We start from the raw sequence: 23829 nt of genomic DNA on the forward strand, positions 1-23829 counted from the left end.
AGGAAGGAGAAAAATTGTTTTCATTGGCCTCTGAGGATAGGACAAGAAGCAATTGGCTTAAGCTGCAGCAAGGGAGGTTTAGGTTGGACATTAGAAAAAACTTCCTCTCAGGGTGGTGAAACACTGGAATAAGATGCCCAGGGAAGTTGTAGAATCTCCATCTCTGGAAATATTTAAGAGCAGGTTAGACAGACATCTATCAGGGATGGTGTAGACGATACTGGGTCCTGCTATGAGGGCAGGGGACTGGACTCGATGACCTCTTGAGATCCCTTCCAGTTCTAGTGTTCTATAATTCTATGATCAGAGCTGAAACTCTGCATGGCACACTATTCCACCAACTCTCCCTGGAGGCCCCAACTTGCCAGCAAAACTAGGCAAAAAGTCTCAAATAGGTTGGGCATAAGGATGGAGTCAGCACTGAATGGAGGGATGGTTTGTCACTGTGCAGTGTCAATGTTTGCTTTTTAAACAAGCCATCATATGGAATTTTAAATTTATTTGCAAGGCTGGTGTTGGGTTACTGCCTACCATTTCAGGAGGTATTTTTAAAATAGAAAATGTCCAATCTGTGCCCCTCTATTAAAATCGTCTGAATTGAGAGTAGAGTGGTACTTATACAATTGTGAAGGGTACTGAAACAAACCAAATAAGAGTGTACAAAATCCCTTTCTCTTATAATAAATGGAACAGATGAAAGGAAGGCTGCAGTTTTCAATCTATATTTTGATTATCCTAAGAGATACTCATTTGAAACTATAGAAAGTCACAAGAATACATTGCCATATATCAAGATAATAAACACTACATCCCTTCCTGAATGGCTGAGTTACATTGCTAGATTTTCATATATTCAGGTTGGCTACACAAGCAGTTTCTCTCCCTTTAGGACAACTGGGGCTCACCTAGTATCTTGTAAGGAGTCTGGGAGAGAAAAATAGCATAAATATTCTATAAATTAATGCAAACCAATGAAAAATATAAATAAAATGTTTAATGTCTGTAATTTATACATATGCAAAACTTTTATCTGCACTGTGCATGTGCAAAAAGTATATACATTTTCTTGACAGCACCCAGAAAACAGTTAAGCTATGTAAGTTTTTACGCTATTTGTCACATTGTGTAAAAAACATTGTGCACAAATGAAACCCTCAAAGAAAATCATAGGCTAACACAGTAAGCACTCAATTACGCACTGACAATTCAATATTGCATCACACTCACCAGAATAAATAAAAGTCAAGTACATTCATCACAATTTAAACACCAGTCTCTCTCCATATATTTTCTTTCTGTGTTTTGGTCTCCTATATTTATCTCTTATATTTATAGAAGTATGTTTGAGATACTAGATTGAGTTTCAATTATTAAAAAACAACCTTTCCTGCACAAATTTAGGGATTACACAAAAATAATTCCAGACTCCAGTGAAGAAATTATTTCACATACATTGAAATATTTCTACTTTAAAGCACAGTACAGAGTTGCACACTAAGGCTTCCTGTGATGTGTTACCCTGACCTCCCGAGGTCACTGCTGTGAAGTGTAAGTACAGCTGAACTGTAAATACAAAACATTTTCAAAAAAGTCTAATACAAAGTGCCCTTAAATGACTTTTAGTAATATAAGTAAAGAAATAGCTACTGTACTTGTGCAGTTGAAGTCTAACCTGGAAAGGTTTTATGAAAACTTATTTCAGACAACCAAGTTTAAAGTATATGTCATCTGTGATATCAGAAACAGACTAACCTTTATTTTTATAGACTCCTTCATTCATGAATAGATTTTAGACACAATTTAGTAAAAAAAAGGCACATCTTCAAACAAATATCTGAAAACCCAAACAAACATTTAATTATGAATAAAGTCACTAGCTTAAATGTAATCCTCATAAGCAGGAATAGGTGGTTGAGTATTTTTTGTTTTTTACTCCAAAGTCTTTTGAAGAGTTATCAGGCATTGATTACATTAACAAAATAAAATTAAGTATCTGGTAGAATAAACAGATTTTTGAATTTTAAGCTAGGATTTTTTTAAAAAATAATGTTTTAGTATTTTTCCAACTGATTTACAAAGAATGCAGTAAATGTACAAAGACATGTTAATTAAAATCTAATTGTACAAAATTTGCAAAAACATTAGTAGCCCTTACCAGCTAGGAGAAAATATTTCTTGGATGCTAAGATTACAAAGATTAATTACGTTTTTATATGAAATATTAAGAACAAATTTTAAACCATGATTATTTTTGTGAGGGAACAAATAGAACACAAGATGTACTGTGCTTGAGAAAGACTGACAACAGAGACTATATTCCAGTCATCTTCTACAAGACAAACAACAACCAAGTGCTTTCAAGATTAGAGAGTTCAACAAATCTTGTAATAGTGATTAATTACAACATCACTGCCAATCAAATGAGTTAAAAAAGGATAATCAGGATTTTATTTCACCTATTTTTTTATCCAAAAATGCAGATTTAGCTCTAAATTGAATATTTTGGTGGTGTCATTTTCTAATATACACTTCAAAATTTCAGTGGATCAAATAGTGTATTTTTTCCCAAAGATTTTTCAACAATTCAGATTATTGTTTGTGACTAATATAGTTATCTGGGATGACCAAGATCTAGAGGTTCAGTTCAGTTTAAAAATTAAAAAAACAGCAACTTCGTCAAGGTCCCAACATTCAGTCATCGTCTGAGTGGATAATGGTAGAACGACAGCAAACAATTTCAACTGGTCCCATTAAGAAGAGGCAAACATACAATAACACATAAATAATCAACCAATGAGGTTACAGTATCTTGCATTATCTCAAATATATTGAGCAGGTACAATAAAGATGGACCTGTTTTTAAGTTATGCAATATACCATTTTTAAAAATACAGAGGTACACTGGTAGTTACCTTCATTTGGATATCTCTGTTAACTAAAACTACATAAACCTGTAACGACTATCCAAAGGGTTCATTCATTTTAGCAATGAGTTGAAAAGGTGGACTGCTACACCACTGCCAAAACCAGTTTATAATAGGGACAGTACCTCTTTTTTCCTTACGAGTCAAGTCACCTGCTAACCTGGTGCTTCCATTTTGATGCTAGAAATGGTATTTCTGGAGGCAGCAATGAGACGAAATACTCTCTGATGGAATAAGTTCCCTTCTTCCTTGTGCGTCTTCTCGTTTTGCATGCAATTTCTCTTCCCCCAACCCTTACGTATTCCTTAGCCAGTCTCTTCCACTTACCCCAATAACCTCTTAGCACTATGCCAAATGCTCCTGGCATTAGAAGTTAGCAATAGTTTAAGTATCTAATGGCAGAAGTACTACAAATGGTGAGCTAAGGCTTGAAGCAGAGTATAGTAGTGATACTTCAACTTTGCTGAGATTATATATCATAGTAGCCTGGGGGATACAAAGTAATGCATCATTAAGTTAGGACTGTGAACCTAGAGTGCAATCTCTGCAGATTTAGATGAACCCTGTGCCTATTATTTATATGCTTATTTACTGAGAGGAAACTTATCTTTGTAGTGCATAGTTTTAAATAAAGGTGCAATATTGGCATCAAAATAGAGGGAACTCTCTTGATACACATTACATTTAAATTTTTGGTTTGCTAAAATTAAATCAGAAGCATTCACTAGTTAATTCAGAATGACAATTGCCAAGTTATTTGATATCACAGAGGAATTGCAAGTGCATCTTGGCTTGATCAGAAAATATCTGAAAATTCTGTATTTCACACAACTTAACAACCATGTACTCTTCCAGACTTTGGAACTGCTTGCATAAATAGCTGCTTCATATTTTAAAACCCTGATTTTTAATGCAAGAGAAAACATAAGTGTACTGTACATTCAATATGTAAAAACAGCTGAAATTGTAACACCGATTTTAAAATTCACAAGCCAAAAAGTACAAGTTATAGACAAACACTGGAAATTCCTATTTTTCAGGAAAATTTTTTATTATCTATGTTTTACTGAAATAGGTTGGCATTGACATTCCAGACATAAAAACTCCAATGCAATCTTTTGGTCACACTGCTAAATGCAAGGTATAATGAATGACATGCATTTTTTAGAAATCAAAGGTTCTTCTGATTATTTAATTACTATTTTTGTTAAGACACAAGGGCTCTCAAATCAGAAAAACATTATTTTATTGCTTTAAACATCAGTGGCAATGGCTGAAAGTTACAACCAATTTGTTTTGAATAGAAGATATTTCCATATTTTGAGGGATCCTAACTCAGGAGATTTTAGACACACAAAGCAGTATCTTTATCTCTCAAGAATAACCAAGGAACACAAATGGAAGTCATATTTTTCACATGTCAATGAAGAATGCAAATCTGATTTACTGTTGTATGGGCCCATATATATCTTGCAAACCAGTGCATAGTTAGTCAATACTTCTGCTGGCATTTTTAACAACTAATTTAGTTAATGGAAACATTCATTAATAGCTTTTATTCCAAAAATCTGCATTAGTTTCTTTTTGTAAAAAATTAACCCTGGCAAGTATTAAAAATAAATATTTTTAGGGTTAAACTAAAGCCTTGTTTTTCAATGCCCTTTCCTCCCTTACATATTCTCTTGCTCTCCAATAAGCAAATAAAAACTAACGTACTATAACAGCTGATATATGGAGGCAAAAGGGTGACCAGGTCAAAGAGAACAAAACCACTGTAAATCAGTTAATGTGTCCTCAGCTTCTTTGCCTGTCTCTTACGCTTCAATTCCTCCTCTTCACGTCTCATCTCTTCTAGGTCCTCTTGAACACCAAGTCTCAAACTGTCAAATAAGAGAAGATATCACATCCTTTACACAATGCTACCCAGGAGACATTAACATGTACAAGTCCTGCTCTCCTTTTCACATAGAAAAACTAAGACACACAAATTCAGAGTTTAAGTTAAAGTAATACATACACCATGTATTCAAATATTTGTAGTTTGGCTTAAGATATTGCATTTATTTTTAAATGAAAGCTGCATGGTGTCACGTTATTGAATTGTGAGGGGAGCAGCCGGGTCACTGCTACACCCATGGGGGGGTGTTCACCCCAAAAGTGGTACAAAGGGGCCATGTGAGGGGTCAAACAAAAGCTTACTTTCTTCTGATTCTTTATCTGCTCTTTATATATCTGTATAATGTCTGTGTGTGGAGTTAGGAATCTGTACTCTGTATGGAGACTGGAAATCTTTCTGAATGTGCTTGAGTAATGGGCTAGGAATGTTTGCCTGTGGACATGCTAATGAGTGAAGCTCCAGCTACAATGGGCCTCTGAAGGCCAAAGACACACCTGGCCACTGGCCATGTGACTCCCTCCTGGCTTGGAAGAAGCCAGGAGGGGGTATAAGTAGGCCATGTGGTCGACTCCATGTTGTCTTCAGATCTGCTTCTGACCCCAGATGCGGCCTCGCAGGGAATCACGAGCCGGGAAGAACTGTGGACCCATCCTGCTACAGGATGTGCAACAAGGACTTTTAAGCCAGCAGCTATAACATCTCTGCTAGAGCCTGCATCGAGAACTGGGAAACTCGATGCATGTAATGTATGATTCTTTAACAACCTTACTCTCATGCTTTTCTTTCTTGTAGTAATAAACCTTTAGATTGTAGATTCTAAAGGACTGGCTCAGCGTGATTTGTGGGTAAGATCCAGAGTGTAAATTGGCCTGGGATCTGTGGATGGTTTCTTGGAACCGGGACAGAACTTGTTCAGGGTAGGTGGGATTGGGTTATAAGACCCCCCCCACCTGTGTATGAGGCCCAGGGCATCTGGGGCACGGATATTGCTGGGGTGTCGAAGGGGTTTTGCTCGTGAGGCTTCAGGCAGGCAGCTGAAGCGCTCTGTGGAACTGGTTTGTGGCCTGTTTGGAAAGTTCACCAGTCGGGGGGCTGCAAGGAGTCCCAAATTTGAGCAATTCGTCTTGAGCGGACACCCTCAGCTGTGTCCAGACCTGGCTCTGTCTGTCACACATAGTATCCAGAATTTTAAGTTTGATGTGTCAGAAAGATCTCTCTTCACTTCAAAACTGCACAATATGCCTAGGATATTTGGTTGGAAGCATTTTGAGGCAACGAGAAGATTTTCCAGAAGTGCTTTGCAATTAATACCATTCGTTCCTTAGACTTTTAAGGGGAGCATCTACTACCTTTAGAAATATTTTTTCCAGTAAAACAGGGAACCAGGTGATCAACCCTTGTTACAGGGTACCAATCAAATAGCTTGGTGAAGAAAAGCTGTTGTGTAGCATTCAGTAAAAGACTGGACACTGAGGCTATGTCTAAACTACATCCCTCTTTCGAAAGAGGAATGTAAATCAGGCAGATCGAAAATGAAAATGAAGCGGAGATTTAAATATCCTGCGCTTCATTTGTATAATAGCATCATAGCATTCTTTTGAAAAAGGGCATTTCGAAAGTGAAACCTCCATCTAGACATGGTTCTTTTGAAAAAAAAAACCCTTATTCGAAAGATCCGAGGAGTACAGGATCTTTCGAAAAAGGGTTTTTTTTTCCCTGAAAGAACCACATGTAGATGGCAGTTTCACTTTCAAAATACCTCTTTTCGAAAGAATGCTGTGACATGATTATGCAAATGAAGCGCGGGATATTTAAATCTCTGCTTCATTTGCACTTTCAATCTGTCTAATTTACATCCCTCTTTCGAAAGAGGGATGTAGTTTAGACATGCCCTTACTCCAGTGGTCCCCAACATGGTGCCTGCGGGTGCCATGGCGCCCTCTGGGGCATTTATGTGTGCCTGCTTAGTGACCAGGGACAGCCTGAGCCATTCTTGTGCCCTGGGCTGCCGGCGCATGCACGGCCCCCGCACTGGGCACACGGCGCATGCATGGCCCCACCTCCGGCAGCCCCAAATGTTGGGGCTTAGTTCCTCCAACTCCAAATTGCAGGCTAACTTTGTGAGAGGAATTGGTATACATGGGGACGCAATGAAGACCTACTGGCCATCCTTGGTAAGAAGCTGCAAGTATGTAATATCTTACACACCTTTTGAAGGACAATGTAAAGGCCTAATAATGGAAAAAGGAAACTTATGTAACTCTGCCTATATGAGTTCCAGTACTCAGCAATTGGCGTAAAACAATGAGTATGTTTTATAAATGCACCACATTCACTTTCAAAACTACCAGACTCTTGGCCTGTATCATTTTCACTGAAGAGAAGCCCCAGCTTTACATAACTGAAATTCAAAAATCTGCTTTCTTTTTCATTATTTTACACTACTATATTTTGCATTTTTGCGTCAGGACAATGTTTATATATGCACCTACTAGTCCATTCCTTTTTCCAGCTCAAGAATGAGCAAAATTCTACAATCTTTAAGTGATAAACTACAAGGGTTGTTAAAAAATTTTGACTATAAGACGCTCATGGAAGATTTTTGCCCTTAAGTTTTGTGTATTCACAAAGTTTATATTCAGGGCCAAATTTAATTTGCCAAATGTGCATTTTAATTCAACTGTATGTCTTAAAGATTCTAGCAGCAAACAGAAGAAACCTCTTGCTACCAAAACTTAAATCTAATACATACCTCCTGGCCTCTTCTTTCTGCTGTTCTTTCCAGCTGCTTTCCATGTAACGTAAGGCATAATCACTGTCATCTTTATACCTGAAAGGAAACACTTATATTTAATCCAATAGAATGAAAAAATATTAGAGTTAATCTATACTAATACAAATCAACTGAATTATGAACAGGCATGATTTTTTAAAATAAAACTATACCCTATCACATTTCTCCAAAAAATTAAAATCAAGTTTTAATCCAACAAATAATAAACATACTTTAACTTAACCAAGTATGTTAACCAACATTCAGGAGTGAATTACAGAAAGCACGTCCTGTCCTATGCAGCACACCTGACACTTGTGATGTTTCATATCTGTTGCAGTGCAAACTATATCACACCTGCTCTCACAGGTCCAAGTGTCCCTAAGAACACACAAAATGCCTAGTATTCTTCATTAGAAAACACATGTATCCATATGATTTAATCTTTGGATTAAAAGAAAAAGTTAAAAGATATAAAAGAAAAGTTCTTGACAGTATGCCAGGCTTTTTTTAGTCTATTAGAATAGTTTTACTCATTTCCTCACCTTGAACTATGATCGTTTAGTTACCCATCTTCTTGCCCATCCACCAAAAATGACAAATGAAAGTCAAGTAGAAAAAGTAGGCAACTGTTTCCTCCTTCACACAATTCAACAGTGTGAGGTGGTCACCTCTTGTGGTTGAACAATCATGATATTTTAATGACAGCCATACTGACTGGCAGAACAGCTATGGAGGAACAATTACAAGCAGAAGAGGATAATACGTTTGCTTCACAAATCTTCAAGTAAAAAATGTTCATCTGATAGTATTCAAAATAATAATTCATATGGTGGGTTATGTGTTCATGGCAACTCTATTAAAGTTGCCCCAATGTATCAAAGAAAATATGATTTTATCAAGACAAACGAAGTTTTTGAAATAACATTAAGTTTAAAAATATAGATTACGAAAGGAAGCAGTCTATGAAGTGAGGCAAATTATAGGTTTCAATTCTGTGCCAATGTGTGCATGTTTATTGTTCTATGCAACAAATATATCAAGAGATCTGACAAAGCAGTTAACACAAACTGAAGAGCTAGGCAAGAAGATCCTACAGTAAAACTCCAATTGTCCAGCATCCAGTGGTCCAGCACTCCTGATAGTCCGGGACCAACTGGAACCCGGAAGTGCTCCGGCCAGCCGGACAATTGGAGCTGCTCTGCCCCTGGCTTCCCCAAGTCAGCCGCTGGTCAGTTTCAGCAGCAGCTAACTTGGGGAAGCCGGGGGCAGAGTAGCTGGGGTGCTGCCGGGTTTGTCCCGCAGCACCAACCCTCACCTGAGTGGCGCTGCGGGACAAACCCAGCAGCACCCCAGCTGCTCTGCCCCCTGGCTTTCCTAAGTCAGCCGTTGGTCAGTTTCAGCAGCTGCTGACTTGGGAAAGCCGGGGGCAGAGCAGCTGGGGTGCTGCCGGGTTGGTCCCGCAGCGGTGCCCTCTCCCACACTGCGCAGTTCCCCGCCGACACGCCCCGCTCCCTAGACCTCTCATAGCCCGCCTTCCGGTACTCCAGCATATCTGATAATCCGGCACCCCCTGGGTCGTAAAGGTGCCGGATTAACAGAAGTTTACTGTATAATGTTGAATACAGAATAAATATTTAACATTAGAGCTCCCTGCTACATTTCCCACTCCTCTGCGCCCTGGCTCCTGGATGAGTCTCCGCACACCCCCGCCACTCCCTGCCCTGGAGCGCAACCTCCCTATACCTGGGTTCTGTGATCCAGGAATATCCATGGTTCTACCGGACCATGAATGTTGCTGGACCAGAGAGTCCTAGTTAAGGGATACACAACCTGTAGTTCTTTTTTGAAACCTGTTAAAGTCCTGGTTTTCACAACATCCTCTGGCAAGGCATTTGAGAGGTTGACTGTGCACCAAGTGAAGAAAAACTTCCTTTTGTTTGTTTTAAACCTGCTACCTATTAATTTCATTTGGTAACCCCTAGCTCTTATGGGAATAAGTAAATAACTTTTCTTTCCACATCAGTCATGATTTTATAGACCTCTATCATATCCCCCCCTTAGTATCCTCTTTTTCTAAACTGAAAAGTCACAGTCTTTTTAATCTCTCTCCATATGGGACCCATTCCAAATCCCTAATAATTTCTGTTGCTCTTTTCTGAACCTTTTCCAATGCCAATATATCTTTTTTGAGACGAGGCAACCATATCTGTATGCAGTATTCAAGATGTGGGCATATCATGGATTTATATAGAAGCTATAAGATATTCTCTGTCCTATTCTCAATCCCCTTTTTAATTCATTCTAACATTGTTTGTTTTTTTTTGACTGCTGCTGCACACTGCGTGGATGTTTTCAGAGAACTATCCACAATGACTCCAAGATCTCTCTCTTGAGTAGTTATAGCTAAATTAGTTCCCATTATTTTGTATGTATAGTTGGAATTATTTTTCCAAAGTGCATTACTTTACATTTATCAACATTACATTTCATTTGCCATTTTGTTGCCCAATCACTTTAGTTTGGTGAGATCTTTCGAAGCTCTTCACAATCTGTTTTGATCTTAATTATCTTGAGCAGTTTAGTATCATCTGCAAATTTTGCCACGTCACTGTTTACCCTTTTCTCCAGATCATTTATAAATAAGTTGAATAGGACTGGTCCCAGGACAGAACCTTGGGAGACTCCACTAGTTACCTCTCTCCATTCTGAGAACTTACCATTTATTCCTATCCTTTGTTTCCTGTCTTTTAACCAGTTATCAATCCATGCAAGGACCTTCCCTCTTAAATATTCATGAAAAGACCTTCTCTCTCTATTAATAGACCCTCTCTTCAGAGATGTCTTCGTCCAATCCATGTGCTTCTCCACACCCGTCGGCTTTCCCCCAGCCCTTAGTTTAAAAACAACTTTTAAAAGGTCGTAGAGTAAAGCGCGAGCAGTCTAGTTCCATTTTGGTTTAGGTGGAGCCCATCCTTCCTGTATAAACTCCCCCTTTCCCAAAAGATTCTCCATTTCCTAATAAACCTAAACACCTCCTCTCTACACCATCATCTCAAACACATATTGAGACTCTGAAGCTCTGCCTGCCTACCTGGCCCTGTGCGTGGGACTGGAAGCATTTCAGAGAATGCCACCATAGAGGTCCTGGATTTCAATCTCTTTCCTAGCAGCCTAAATTTGGCCTCCAGGACCTCTCTCCTACTCTTTCTTCCCTGTGTCATTGGTACCTACAGGTACCACGACCACCGGCTCCTCCCCAGCACTACACATAAGTCTATCTAGGTGTCTCAAGAGATCCACAACCTTTGCACTAGGCAGGCAAGTCATCATATGATTCTCCTGGTCATCACAAACTCAGATGTCTATATTTCTAATGATTGAATTCCCCAGTATTAACAGCTGCCTTTTCCTAATAACTGGAGTTCACTCCCCCGGCGAGATATCCTCAGTGCGAGAGGATACCACATCATCTGGAACAAGGATCGCAACTATGGGATGGTTTCCCTCTACTCTAATTGAATGTTCTCCTTCCCTGAGACCTTCATCCTCCTTAACAGCACAGGGGCTGACTGGAGGTGGGACAGTTCTACAGTGTCCCGAAAAGCCTCATCTACGTACCTCTCAGCCTCCTTTAGCTCCTCCTTTAGCTCCACCCTGGTCTCCAAAGCCCAAATGCACCCAAAGGGCCAGGAGCTCCTCGCATCGAATGCACACATACGCCACCTGTCCACAGGGCAGGTAATCATAAATGCTACATTGGGTGCAATAAACAGGATAACCCCCACTCTGCTGCTGGGATTCTGCCTGCATTCTCTCTTTCAGAGATTATTAGATTATTGATAATGTTTTGGTTATACCCGATTTAAATAAAAACCTATCAGGATTCTTTTCATTTCCAACATTTAAAAAAAAATCCTTCTTACTGTCCTTAATTCTATTGGCTTGTGATGGGGCGAAGTAGCCCCATACTGAACTCGCAGGGTTCAGCCACGGATACCTGACTACAGAGGCCCTGCCCCCGCAGCCCTAACAAGCATGCCCAGGCTGCAGCTCAGCTATAAAAGCCTGGGGAGAGGCTCAGTCTGCGTTGGCAGCCGGAGGGGAAGGACACAGGAAGGGATCTCCTGACCAGCATCAACCAGCAACTCCAGGAGAAGCCAACGAAGATGTTGGGGCCAGTTGGGATGTCTCCGCGGTCGTCCACAGAGAAGTCGCCCCTGGGAATGTGGAGGACCCCGCGAGTATGTAGGAAGAGACCCTGTTAGACCATTTAGGAAGTGGCCCAGGAGCAGCCTCTCGCGCCCCAGGAACCTCAGCACATTTTGGTGGGATTCCCATCTAGGGAGTAGCAGGCCATCCTGCCACTCACAGGGCCCTGGGCCAGGACCCAGTGGAATAGGGCGGCCTGGGGACCCCCTACCAAGGGGGCAGCCTCAACCCATCAGTGACCTGCTGTCGCAGCCCCTGCAGCCGCGTCGTAAAGGGCCGATCAGTGACAGTGCATGGGGACTTGTGACAGTGAGCCCTACCTTAAAGGGCCAACTGGTGGCTCTGTCTAGAGACTTGGGCCAGTGGGCCCTGCGTTAAAGAGACAGTCACTAACTTTGCACAAAGACCTCGGCCAGTGGGCCAACAGGCCCTGCCTTATGTTGTGGAGAGACTCGGGCAGGTGGGCCCTGTGTCAATGTGACTTTTTAGAGAGACTCGAGGCCCTATCCCCGCCCTCCAAGGGTGGCCGAAAAGGCAGCACTGTGACAGCTATAGCTATTTCCTTGTCCCTTTGCTTCCATTAACAACTTTCTGCTACAGCAAACTTCCGATAATCCGGCACCTTTGGGACTCAGGGGGTGCCAGATTATCAGATATGCCAGAGTATCAGGAGGTACTCTGGCAGGGGGGCTGTGACGGGTCTGGGGGGGAAGGAGAGGTCTGGCGGGGAACGGTGCAGCATGGGGCGAACCGGGTGCTGGTGAGGGGCGGCACTGCGGGACCAACCGGGCAGCACCCTAGCTGTTCTGCCCTCTCTTCCCTAAGTCTGCCGCTAGTCACAGTTTCAGCAGCGGCGGACTTGGGGAAGCCGTAGGGCAGAGGAGCTGGGGTGCTGCCAGGTTGGTCCCTCAGCACCGCCCCTCACCTGAGTGGCACTGCAGGACCAACCTGGCAGCACCCCAGCTGCTCTGCTCTGCTTCTCCAGGTCTGTAGCTGGTCAGTTTCAGCAGCAGCAGCAGCAGACTTGGGGAAGCGGCGTGGAGCAGCTCCAGTTGTCTGGCTGGCCAGAGCACTTCCGGGTTCCAGTTGGTGCTGGACTATCAGGAGTGCCAGACCACTGGATGACAGACAATTGGAGTTTTACTGTATTCCTAACTTTCAACTTATTTTCATCACTGTTAATGTTTCCTTTCTTCCATTTGTTAGATATCACTAGGGGACAGTACCCCCCTGCTTGCTACGCTTGCCCACCCCACTCTCTGGGGGTAGACAGCCCCAGCACCTGCTCCCACCACCAGGGAGGACCAGGCTGAGATGTGGCAGCCCCGGCTTGCCCCAGGTCTCTCCCCGTGCCTGCTGCTTCCCCCCGTGCTCCTCCCAAGGCCAGGCTAGTCCCGGCTCTCCCCACATCCTGGCCACCAGGGTTCAGCTGGGCTGAGGCTCGCCCAGCTTCATCCCTCCATTTGCTGGGAGTTGGGCCAGGCTGAGGCTGACCCAGCTCTCTCTCGCTGGCTGCCGGGGGGTTGGGCTGAGGCTCTCCCCCCCACTTACCCAAGGACACCCCGACTCTTGCCCTGCTCTGGTGCCTTGCCACCCCACCCACCAGCCCCAGCTCTTCCTCCCTGCCCCAGCCCCGAGGCTGCCTGTACTCTTGCCCCACTGCCTTCTCCCCTCACTCACAGGCCCTGGCTCTTTCCTCCCCTCGGCAGCCAGGGAAGGGGGCCGGTCAGTGTGATGCTGGCCCAGCCCTCCCCCCAACCTAAGTGGTATGTGAGGGGACTGGGGTGCAGGGAAGGGGTGCAACTTCCACCGCCCTGGATCACCAGAGAGGGGGAGACCTTGGAGAGGGGGATGCCCCCCTGGAGCACCGGGGGGAAGGAGGGGGAAGAGGAGAGGCTACATGGCTTTCAGCTTTGCCCCCCCCAGCATAGGAGAGAGTGGAAGGGATAAGAGGAGAGGCTGCACAGCTCATGAACCCTCCCAGAACACCAGAGGGGGAAAAGCCACGTGGTTTGCAGCTTCAGTCTCCCCCTTCCCCAGAGCTCTGCGGCCTCCTCAGCCCTACGCAACAGCTAAGCACTGGAGAAAGGGGAGGGAAAGAGAGAAGGTAAAACAAGGCAGGATGCAGAGTTACGTGATGACCTTATTCTGTCATACTGCAGGAAAAGTTTTTTTAATATATAGAGAGAATTTTTTTTATAGTTGTATTCACTTTCCCTCTTATTCAGACTTTTTTTTTTTTTAACCAACGTGGCCCTTCATCTCAGTTGTTGGATTGTAGCTTTTGGGGCATTTAGTAAGATGTTTTTAAACTATCCTCAATTATCATTCACATTTTTTTCTGATTAAATTCTCTCTCCTGCTGATTTGGCTCAATTGTTTTCAGCTTTGTACAGTTGGCTCTATTAAAGTATATTAAAGCATATTAGAGGCAGTCCCCGACTTACGCGGATCCGCACTTACGAACGGGGCTCTCTCGCCCCGGAGCTCGAAGGCAGCGGTCAGCCACCTCGACCTCCGGGGCGAGAAAAGCTGCTCCCGGTGCCCCTGGTCTGCTGGGGACCGTCTCCAGCAGACCAGGGGCATCGGGAGCAAAGCCGCAGCCCCGGCAGGTTTGCTCGTGGTGCCCCTGGTCTGCTGGAGATGGTCCCCAGCAGACCAGGGGCACCGGGAGCAAAGCCGCAGCGGTGGCGGGTCCCACGCCAGAGCAAAGCCTCAGAGGCGAGGCACCCCGCCACTGCGCCTTTGCTCCCCGTGTCCCTGGTCTGCTGGGGGGGGGGGGGGGGGCGCAGACCCCCCTCCCCCCCCAGCAGACCAGGCTTTTGTTGTGGACCCTGGGGCAGAGCAGCTGGGGCGCTGCCGGTTGGTCCCGCAGCGCCGCTCTGGGCACTACTGGACCAACCCGGCAGCACCCCAACTGCTCTGCCCCAGGCGTCCTGATTCAGCCGCTGCTGGTCAGTTTCAGCAGTGGCTGAATCAGGATGCCTGGGGCAGAGCAGATGGGGTGCTGCTCTGCCCCAGGCATCCCCAAGTCAGCCGTTGCTGAAACTGACCAGCGCTGACTACAGGAAGCCCGAGGCACAGTTGCTCTGCCCCGGGCTTCCTGGAATCAGCGGCTGATCAGTTTCAGCAGCAGCTGACTTGGGGTTCTTAAGTTGAATCTGTATGTAAGTCGGAACTGGCGTCCAGATTCAGCCGCTGCTGAAACTGACCGCCAGTTCTGACTTACATACAGATTCAACTTAAGAACCCCAAGTCAGAACTGGCGGTCAGTTTCAGCAGCGGCTGAATCTGGGCGCCAGTTCCGACTTACATACAGATTCAACTTAAGAACAAACCTACAGTCCCTGTCTAGTACGTAACCCGGGGACTGCCTGTATACATATATAAAAATATGCTTTAACAGAACCAACTTTACAAAACAAACAAGTAAGCTTTATGTATACACGCACGCTTACTTGTTTGGACTTTGTTTGCTTGCACATTATAAATGTGATCAAGTCATGATCATTTGAAAGTAAGCTACCATTAATTTTTAGTTCTATGATTAGTTATTATCCATTAAAACAAGTTTTAATAAAGAATTCCCATTCACCGAATGCAACACTTTGAGCTTTTACAATATCAGAAAAAAAGAGGTGGTCAAACAAAATTAATTTAGAATGGGAAAATATTCTTAATTTTTCTTACTTATTCCGATCATAGCCAAATATTTCTCGAATATGTTTTGATATTTCTTCCTGGGGTTGCCCTTCATCATCAATGAAATCATCCATTTCAGAATCATATTCATCGTCGTCATCGTCTATTTGCCTTTTATAACTTATAGGTGGAAGAGAAGGCCTTGGAAGACCTAAACGGAAAGAGTAAAATATTTATGACTTCTGTAATCCACAGGGCACTAAATTTTAATCAAAATGATTATTTTAATTATTTTTCTATTAATCTTTTTCCCCATTATTCCTCTCCCCTCTTCATTAGTGAAATCATTTATTTATCAAGAACTCCATGCAGAAGTATCTATGATTTGTGGTACAGTTTGCAGCTCTGAGCCTCAAGATAAAGTTAATAAAAATACAACTTTTTTGGACATTCCAAGAGTCTCAGCAAGATGAAATATTTCTTCTAAGCTACATAAACAAGCCAAGTTTCCCATCATAACACTCAACTGCATCCCAGAGGAACTTCCAGAATGAAAGGTAATTTATGCTGGAATATTACTCAAGCATGGAATTCTGAATACACTGATATGCAAAAATGCAATCCAATTTACAACTACAAAGATTTTTTAGCTTCACTTCCCAATATTAATAAGATGGAGTATATCCAGACAACACTTAAACATCCCAGGTTTGTTGTGGGATCTAGTGTCTTCTAAGTGCTTTGAGATCCTTGAAAAGAAGACACTATTAAATAATTAAGCAAGCACAATTTTAAATGACATGACTTCAGGAATCCTTCATTTCTCTACCTTTAGCCATTCACCCAGCCACCATTAAAAAGCAGCTTATGTTTAAAAGTTACCTGAAAGAGTTAATGTTTTGGCTGGCTGGACTCCCCTCCTTCCTATTTACAGTAAAACTCCAATTGTCCGGCATCCAGTGGTCCGGCACTCCTGATAAGTCTGGCACCAACTGGAACCCGGAAGTGCTCTGGCCAGCCGGACAATTGGAGCTGCTCTGCCCCCGGCTTTCCCAAGTCAGCCGCTGGTCAGTTTCAGCAGCAGCGGACTTGGGGAAGCCGGGGACAGAGCAGCTGGGGTGCTGCCGGATTGGTCCCACAGCGCCGCCCTCTCCCACGCTGTGCAGTTCCCTGCCGACCTCCCACCCCCTATCCCAGACCCCTCATAGCTCCCCTTCTGGTACTCCGGCATATTTTATAATCAGGGACCCCATGGGTCCTAAAGGTGCCGGATTATTGGAAGTTCACTGTATTATGTACTTTTTCTTTCCCTAGAAAAGACCACACCTATCTAAGGATCTTACTTTCTTGGATATAAATGTCAGATGAAGAGGAAAAAAATACTGCAATGAGTGGCAAGGCGAGAGAAAAAGTCGTTCTGCTATTTAGTGACACTCTTCCGAATGCAACATTGGTTATCAGACACACTTAGAAAAATCTATCTACAATTTGCTTGCAATTCTGACCAATTTCAACCCCAGAAGTGTGGCACGAGTACTGCATGAAACTTATTACATAAAACATGAGTTGCTGAAAACAGCATACCTTGTGGATGAAACACTGGTCTATGCCCTGAAGTAGGTCTCGTTCCATTCATCTGTGCAATACTTGGTCTCGAGACTAGATTTTTAGATGAGATTGTTTCTGATACAACAGTGCACTTAGGTTTTGGAGTTGAAACTGAGCTGCTACCTGGTCGCCCAGGTCCCACACCTGAACTGACTGACTTTGCAGGTCCTATCCCGACACCACTTCCTGGCCGCCCAGGCACCACACTGGCCCCTGGCCTCCCGGGCCCACCCGACCCCGCACCGCTCCCAGGCCTCCCGGGCCCACCCGACCCCGCACCGCTCCCAGGCCTCCCGGGCCCGCCCGTCCCCACACCGCTTCCCGGCCTCCCGGGCCCACCCGTCCCTGCACTGCTCCCTGGCCTCCCCATCCCGCTCGTCCCCGCACTGCTCCCCAGCCTCCCCGTCACGCCCGTCACCGCACCGCTCCCCGGCCGCCCGGGCCCGCCCGAGACTGCACCACTCCCCGGCCGCCCAGGCCCGCCTGTCCCTGCACTGCTCCCCAGCCGCCCGTGCCCACCACTCGTCCCGGCACCACTCCCCGGCCGCCCGTGTCCGCCTGTCCCCACACCACTCCCCGGCCGCCCAGGGCCGCCTGTCCCCACACCACTCCCCGGCCGCCCAGGGCCGCCTGTCCCCGCACCACTCCCCGGCCGCCCGGGCCCGCCTGTTCCCGCACCACTCCCCGGCCGCCCGGGCCCGCCTGTTCCCGCACCGCTCCCTGGACGCCCGGGCCCAGCTGTCCCCGCACCACTCCCAGGCCGCCCGGGCCCAGCTGTCCCCGCACCACTCCCAGGCCCACTGGTCCCCGTACTACTCCCAGGCCGCCCAGGTCCCATACTGCTCCCCGGCCGCCCGGGCCCACCCGTTCCTGTAATGCTCCCTGGCCTCCCTGAGCTGGAGTTTTTAGCAATTTCATGGTGGGGGGGTGCTGCACTACTCAGTTTTGGGTGGCTAGAACTAGATTTTTTCAGACTAAGTTCTTTAGCAGACTGTACTCTCTGAGCCCCATCAGAAGGTGTTTTTGAGCTTAATGTATGAGAGTTTGACCCAAATTTTCCTACTCCATTGACTGAAGATTTACTATGGATGCCACTAGATGAGCTTTTTAAAGATCCATATTGTGTAACTTTTGCTTTTTCCACTTGATTGGATTTGGAGGAAGATGATGACTTTGCATGTTTGTCGCTACACACTGGCCCACTGGATTTCTTATCAGCACCACACACAGAGGAGAAGCTGCCTTTTGAAGAGGAATGTTTATCCACTGAATTTTTGCTAAGTTTTGCATTTATAAACTCTTTATGAGAAATAATTTTTTTGGATGAACTTGATGCAGTTACATTCTTAATCTCTTTGTCAAGTTTTTTTTTCTCTTTCTGGGTTTCCTCCTTTTTGTTTTTCCTCTCCAAAAATTCTCTCTCTCTCAATTCTTCTGCTGTTCTTGGCCTTTCTTCAGTCTTTTTCACTACTTTTATTTCTACTGGTTCGTACTGTTTTTTTTCAGCCAGTCTCAGAAGATCCATAAAGTTCATAGGGTTAGGAGCACTTTTGGGAGGTGCCTTTGGTTTCACAGGAGCTTTGGAAGGTTTCTCTTCATATTCCTCTGGTTCATGCTCAGATTCAGTCTGACTATATTCAAATTGCTCTGCATCATCTTCTGTCCCATATTCTGCATCTGTGCATCGACTGACATTTTCAGAAGTCTGCCTTTTTTTAGGCTTCTCCTCAATAGGAATACCATTATAGCCATAAAAGTTGTCCTTTGTCCGTGAGGCCATAGCTCTTGCTTTGCGGTCATGTTTCAGTTCAACACGCTTAGCTAGAAGTTCCTCCTTCTTCCTTTTTGCCGCTAGTTCTGTAAAAGAATATGAGGAAAAGATTTTTCAGTCTAAGGTTTTTCTAATCTAAAATTTTAGAGATAATGAATTCCAGGAGAGTTAAGTAAATATTATGAAGAACATAGCTACAGTTCAGTTTGCATACAACTAGAGCAGAGGTGGGCCATAATTTTTGAAGTGACCCGGGGTAGGGCCAGAAGGGGAGGGGCCTAATCCAGAAGGGGCAGGTCCAGAATGCTTCTGGGCTTCCTCACCCCCAGACCATAGTTGGTCTGGGGGTGGTGAAGCCCCTTTGCCCCCCCCCTTCCCACTAAGCACCCATGCTCCTGGCGGGGCGAGACGAGGCTACACACACTCCCCCACCCCCAGGCCCTGATTGGCCTGGAGAAGCACGAGGCCTTCTCCCCCACTGCGAGCAGTGCTTGGCACTTTGAAGTGCCATGCACTCCTTATAGGACCAGGACAGGGCGAAGGAAGCTTCACGCAGCTCCCCCGCCCCTAAGCCCTGATAGGCCTGGGGGCAGGAGAAGCACGCGAAGCCTCCTCCTGCCCTGAAAGGAGCGTGCAGCACTTCAAAGTGCCATGCACTCCTCGCAGGGCCAGGGGGAGGGCGGAGGAAACTTTGCATGCTCCTCCTGCCCCCCAGGCCAATCACGATTTGGGGGCAGGGGAGCACGTGACCTCTCCTCCTGCCCTGCAAGCAGTGTGCGGCACTTCAAAGCACTGTGTGCTGATCACAGGACAGAAGGAAGCTTTGTTTGCTCCCCTGCCCCCAGGCCCTAATTGACCTGGGGACAGGGGAGCAGCAGGGTCTCAGCGGACTGATCAACCTGCTTGGTGGGCCGGATCCAGCCTGCAGAGACCCTTTTGCCCACCCATGAACTAGAGGGAACATATACCCAGCTTTAAAACACCAATGGTCTGAATAGAATGTATAGTCAAGAAAGATTTAAGATTAATCCAAATATGGTTAACATATCTAATTTTTAAAGGCATGATGTTATGATGTAAAGACAGGAAGCCCAGCTTTCTGTCACCATCAGACATGGCTAAATAAGCTTTTTCCAACATTAAAAGTTATACAAAAGTTCAGACTATTTTCCTGTGTCCTCTCCTGCTCCATGCTTATTAGTTCATTTCTGGCTGCTTTGACAGTAATTGCAGAAATGCTGTTGAGCAAACATTTAGATTCACAAAGAAGAATGTGTTCAGTCTTTAGGATCACTGCTTTACAAGGGTTCTGATTCTGCGGCAGTTATGTAAGGACATTCCAAGAGTGGGGATCTATAATAATAATAACTCAAAGGCGCATAAGGAGTAGCGTAAAAATGTAACAGAGTCAATCTCCAATAGGAATACTCTGAACAACTTTAACAGGTACCTTTTTGCCTAATTTCTTCTTCTTTCCGTCTCAGAAAAGCTTGTACTGCTTTAGATTGGACACCCTTGACTCTTGGATCTTTTTTGGGAGGGCCTACTGCCAAACTGTATCTTTTCTGCAAAGAGAAAGCAAACTGATCAGAAAAAAACAAAGGCTTTAATATTTATAGTAATTTTTACTAAATTGGAAATCACAATCAATGAGAAATTTAGGCTATGTTTACACTATAGACCTTAAAGCACTGTAATGTCTCCTATGTAGCCTCTCCATGCCAGCAGGTAAGAGCTCTTCTGCCAGCATAATTAAACCACCCACAATAAATAGTGTAAGCTAAATGGACAGGAAACGCTCTCTTGCCAACATAGCGCTGTTCACACCAGTACTTTTATCAGCAAAACTCATAAGTCAAAGGAGTGTTTTTTCCACTAGTGTAGACTAGGAATGTGCTAGTGTAGACCAGGAATGTCAATGTGTAGATGACTACACGATTAACCAACAAACCTGGGCTTATCAGTTAATCCTGTGGCCTGCACACATCCCCCTCTCCCACTTGCTGCCTCTGTATCAGAGGTAGCGGGTGGAGCCGGGGAGGCAGAGCTGGTGTCCATGGGAAGCTGACTTTTAAGATGGCTTCCCACAAGCACTGCATCTGCCTGCCCTCCTCCATCCATGCTGCTGTCTCTGATAGAGGCAACAGCGTGGAGGCGAGGGGGACAGGCAAGAACAGATACACGCAAGGAGTCTCTCAACACATCTGTTCCCGCCTGCCCTCCCTCCACTGCTTCCTACAGAGCAGTAGAGGGGGACAGGCAGGAGCCAGAGTTCAGGGAGGGAAGGGGAGCTGGCTTAACAGCCATCTCCTCCCAAACACCAGCTCCATGGAGCTGCCTGTGCGACCTCCCCCCCCCCCCCACTGCCTCTGCCTGCAGGGGTTCTGAGCCTGCGCCTGCCACAGACAGAGGCTGCTTCCCTGACCCCGCTTCCACCCTAAGCATTGGCTCTTGCCTGCCCCCACTGCTGCCTCTATGGGGGGGGACAAGTGGGATGGATACATGCGGAGAGACTGCCTGCAGATATGTGTGGAGAGAGCCTGTGCTGCTGCTTCTGATAGAGGGACTGGGGCCGGAGCACACTGGTTGCCAGCCCCACCCCTGGGGACTGTCAAATAGTCATGTAACCGCTAACATCTGATGTGGTTAAATGACTATTCAATTACACGCTATCTAACACCCTCAGTGTAAACAAAGCCTTGAAATATATTAACAATGAAAGGCAATATTCATTACACAAAAGACTTCAACAATAAATTAGGCTGGTCAGCACTGCTCAGGAACAGGCCTTATGTACAAAAGCCATTACAAATGAACTATTCTGGGCATAAAAAGGACAAGGAAGCAACAAAGAGGAAATGGATCAAAACAGAGGAGAGAAGAAAACTAGAGAGATGAAGAGGGGGAAAAACGAGAAAAGGAAGGGAGACTGAAAATGTTAGCAATAGCTACACTAGTGGTCTAGTAGAAACAGCCAGCAGAATGGACCCATAAGCAGCTCTGCACTCCCCAGCCCAGAGGGGGAGAGGAGTACCATGCACATCATACGAGCTTCTGTCTGGAAAATGAGACAATACATTTCATTCTTGGATGACTCTCCTTCCCAGACCAAAAGAGTCTACAGACTTCTTCCAGCCTTCCTTGTGTGACTGCATACAAATGGGAATCAATACAACTCCACTGACTCTATTTTATATGATACAAATCTGTGTTTGGAACTTAACACATTAAGAATAATTTGCATGTAATTTAATTTTGTAAAAAAATCAATTTACATTACATCCAAATAGGATACTCGCAGCCAGCTCCCTACGAATGGAACCAGGACCCAGGTGCTGGCTGCCACCCTGCACTGCAGGCTCTGTATCAGAGGCAGTACAGGCAGTCCCCGGGTTACGTACAAGATAGGGACTGTAGGTTTGTTCTTAAGTTGAATCTGTATGTAAGTCGGAACTGGCGTCCAGCTTTGCAAAGCCGCTACCCGAACCTCCCCGCAGCTTTGCAAAGCCGCGGGGAAGCCGGCAGCAGAGCAGTCCAGGCGCGCCTGGGCTGCCTCGCTGCCCGAGCCCCCCCGCAGCTTTGCAAAGCCGCGGGGAAGCCGGCAGCAGAGCAGTCCAGGCGCGCCTGGGCTGCCTCGCTGCCCGAGCCCCCCCCCCCGAAGCTTTGCAAAGCCGCGGGGGGAGGGGGGGCAGGGCGGGGGGCTCGGGCAGCCCAGGCGCCCCTGGGCTGCCCGAGCCCCTCCGCAGCTTTGCTCTGCGTCTTCCTGGTCTGCAGACCAGGGAGACGCAGAGAAAGCCCCAGAGTACACAGGCAGCAGGACCGCGAGGTCCCGCAGTCCGTGTACTCTGGGGCAGCCCTGTTCGTATCTGCGGATCCGACATAAGTTGGATCCGCGTAAGTCGGGGCCTGCCTGTAGCCAGCTCTTCAGGAGTGGGGCTGCAGTGGGAGCCCACAGCGCAGCCGGCTCTGCTCCTGGGGAGCCAACTGAAGTGCTAACTCTGCAATATAAGCTTTATATTGCAGAGCCCGCAGTGTGTAACCGCTAAGATTTTTCAGTGGCTACAAAATACAGGACTATGTAGCACTTTAACAAGATGGTTTATTAGTCTAATAAACCATCTTGTTAGTCTTTAAAGTGCTACATAGTCCTGTATTTTGTTTCAGCTACACCAGACTAACACAGCTACATTTCTATCAGTGGCTACAGTTACCTAATTAACTACTTTTAACATCCCTAACTTGCATTGACATAAAAGGTGTGAAACTGATGTCATTATTTCAGTTCCAGTGTAAAAGCTGTTAAGCATTTTGATTTAAGTGGTAACTGTCAGGCAGAACTTTTAAAGAGTGGAAGAAGAAAAAGGAAAAATATAGGGAATTCCACATATAAAATGCATCTGATGAAGTGGGTCTTTGCCCACAAAAGCTTATGCTTCAACACTTCTGTTAGTCTATAAGGTGCCACATGATTCCACGCCGCTTTTGCAAATCCAGACTAACATGGCTACCCCTCTGATACTTGACACATATAAAAGACACTCTTCAAACTAAAAAGGTTTAGAAAGAAAAAGAGGATCGATGGAGAAGATAACTGAAATAGGGAACCTTAGTTAAATCCAAAAGCAGCTGGGAAAACCCAAAGAAAAGAAACAATTTTAGAAAGTCTACATCTTCCTTTCTGCTAATAAATGAAAGACATTAGCTAACTGAATTGCTCAGTGATACAGCATCCTCCTGTAAAATTTTGAGATTTTCCCCATTTGACAGAATTGCCTGGGGAAGTAAGGCTGAAATTACAGCTGGCAACATGCTGAAATACACCATCACTTAGGTGGCTAGTCTCATTCAACAAATATCCCCACCATGACTCCTAATTAAAAAACAAAACAAAACACATTTCCCTGGATAACATCTGTAAAAAAAAAAAAAAAATCTATACTCAAATACCTAGGAAGCACAAAAACTGGTTTGCAGTGTGATTTTACATATGCTTGTCTATACC

At 45.1% G+C, this 23829-nt stretch overlaps 1 protein-coding gene across 1 annotated transcript in view; it reads right to left on the reverse strand.

Annotated features, from left to right (window-relative positions):
* Positions 1-979: 979 nt before the first annotated feature.
* Positions 980-23829, reverse strand: part of SPTY2D1 (SPT2 chromatin protein domain containing 1) — a 33655-nt gene continuing 10805 nt past the window's right edge. Inside the window, exons 2-6 of the mRNA XM_075928114.1 lie at positions 20278-20392; positions 17033-18913; positions 15497-15659; positions 7574-7651; positions 980-4804 (exon numbers count right to left, since the gene is read on the reverse strand). Of these exons, the coding sequence (XP_075784229.1) occupies positions 4708-4804; positions 7574-7651; positions 15497-15659; positions 17033-18913; positions 20278-20392 (2334 nt within the window). The 3' untranslated portion in view covers positions 980-4707. The remainder of the gene's footprint in view (positions 4805-7573; positions 7652-15496; positions 15660-17032; positions 18914-20277; positions 20393-23829) is intronic.

Source organism: Pelodiscus sinensis, chromosome 4 (genome assembly GCF_049634645.1).
Source record: "Pelodiscus sinensis isolate JC-2024 chromosome 4, ASM4963464v1, whole genome shotgun sequence".
In the NCBI taxonomy this organism is placed as follows: domain Eukaryota; kingdom Metazoa; phylum Chordata; order Testudines; family Trionychidae; genus Pelodiscus; species Pelodiscus sinensis.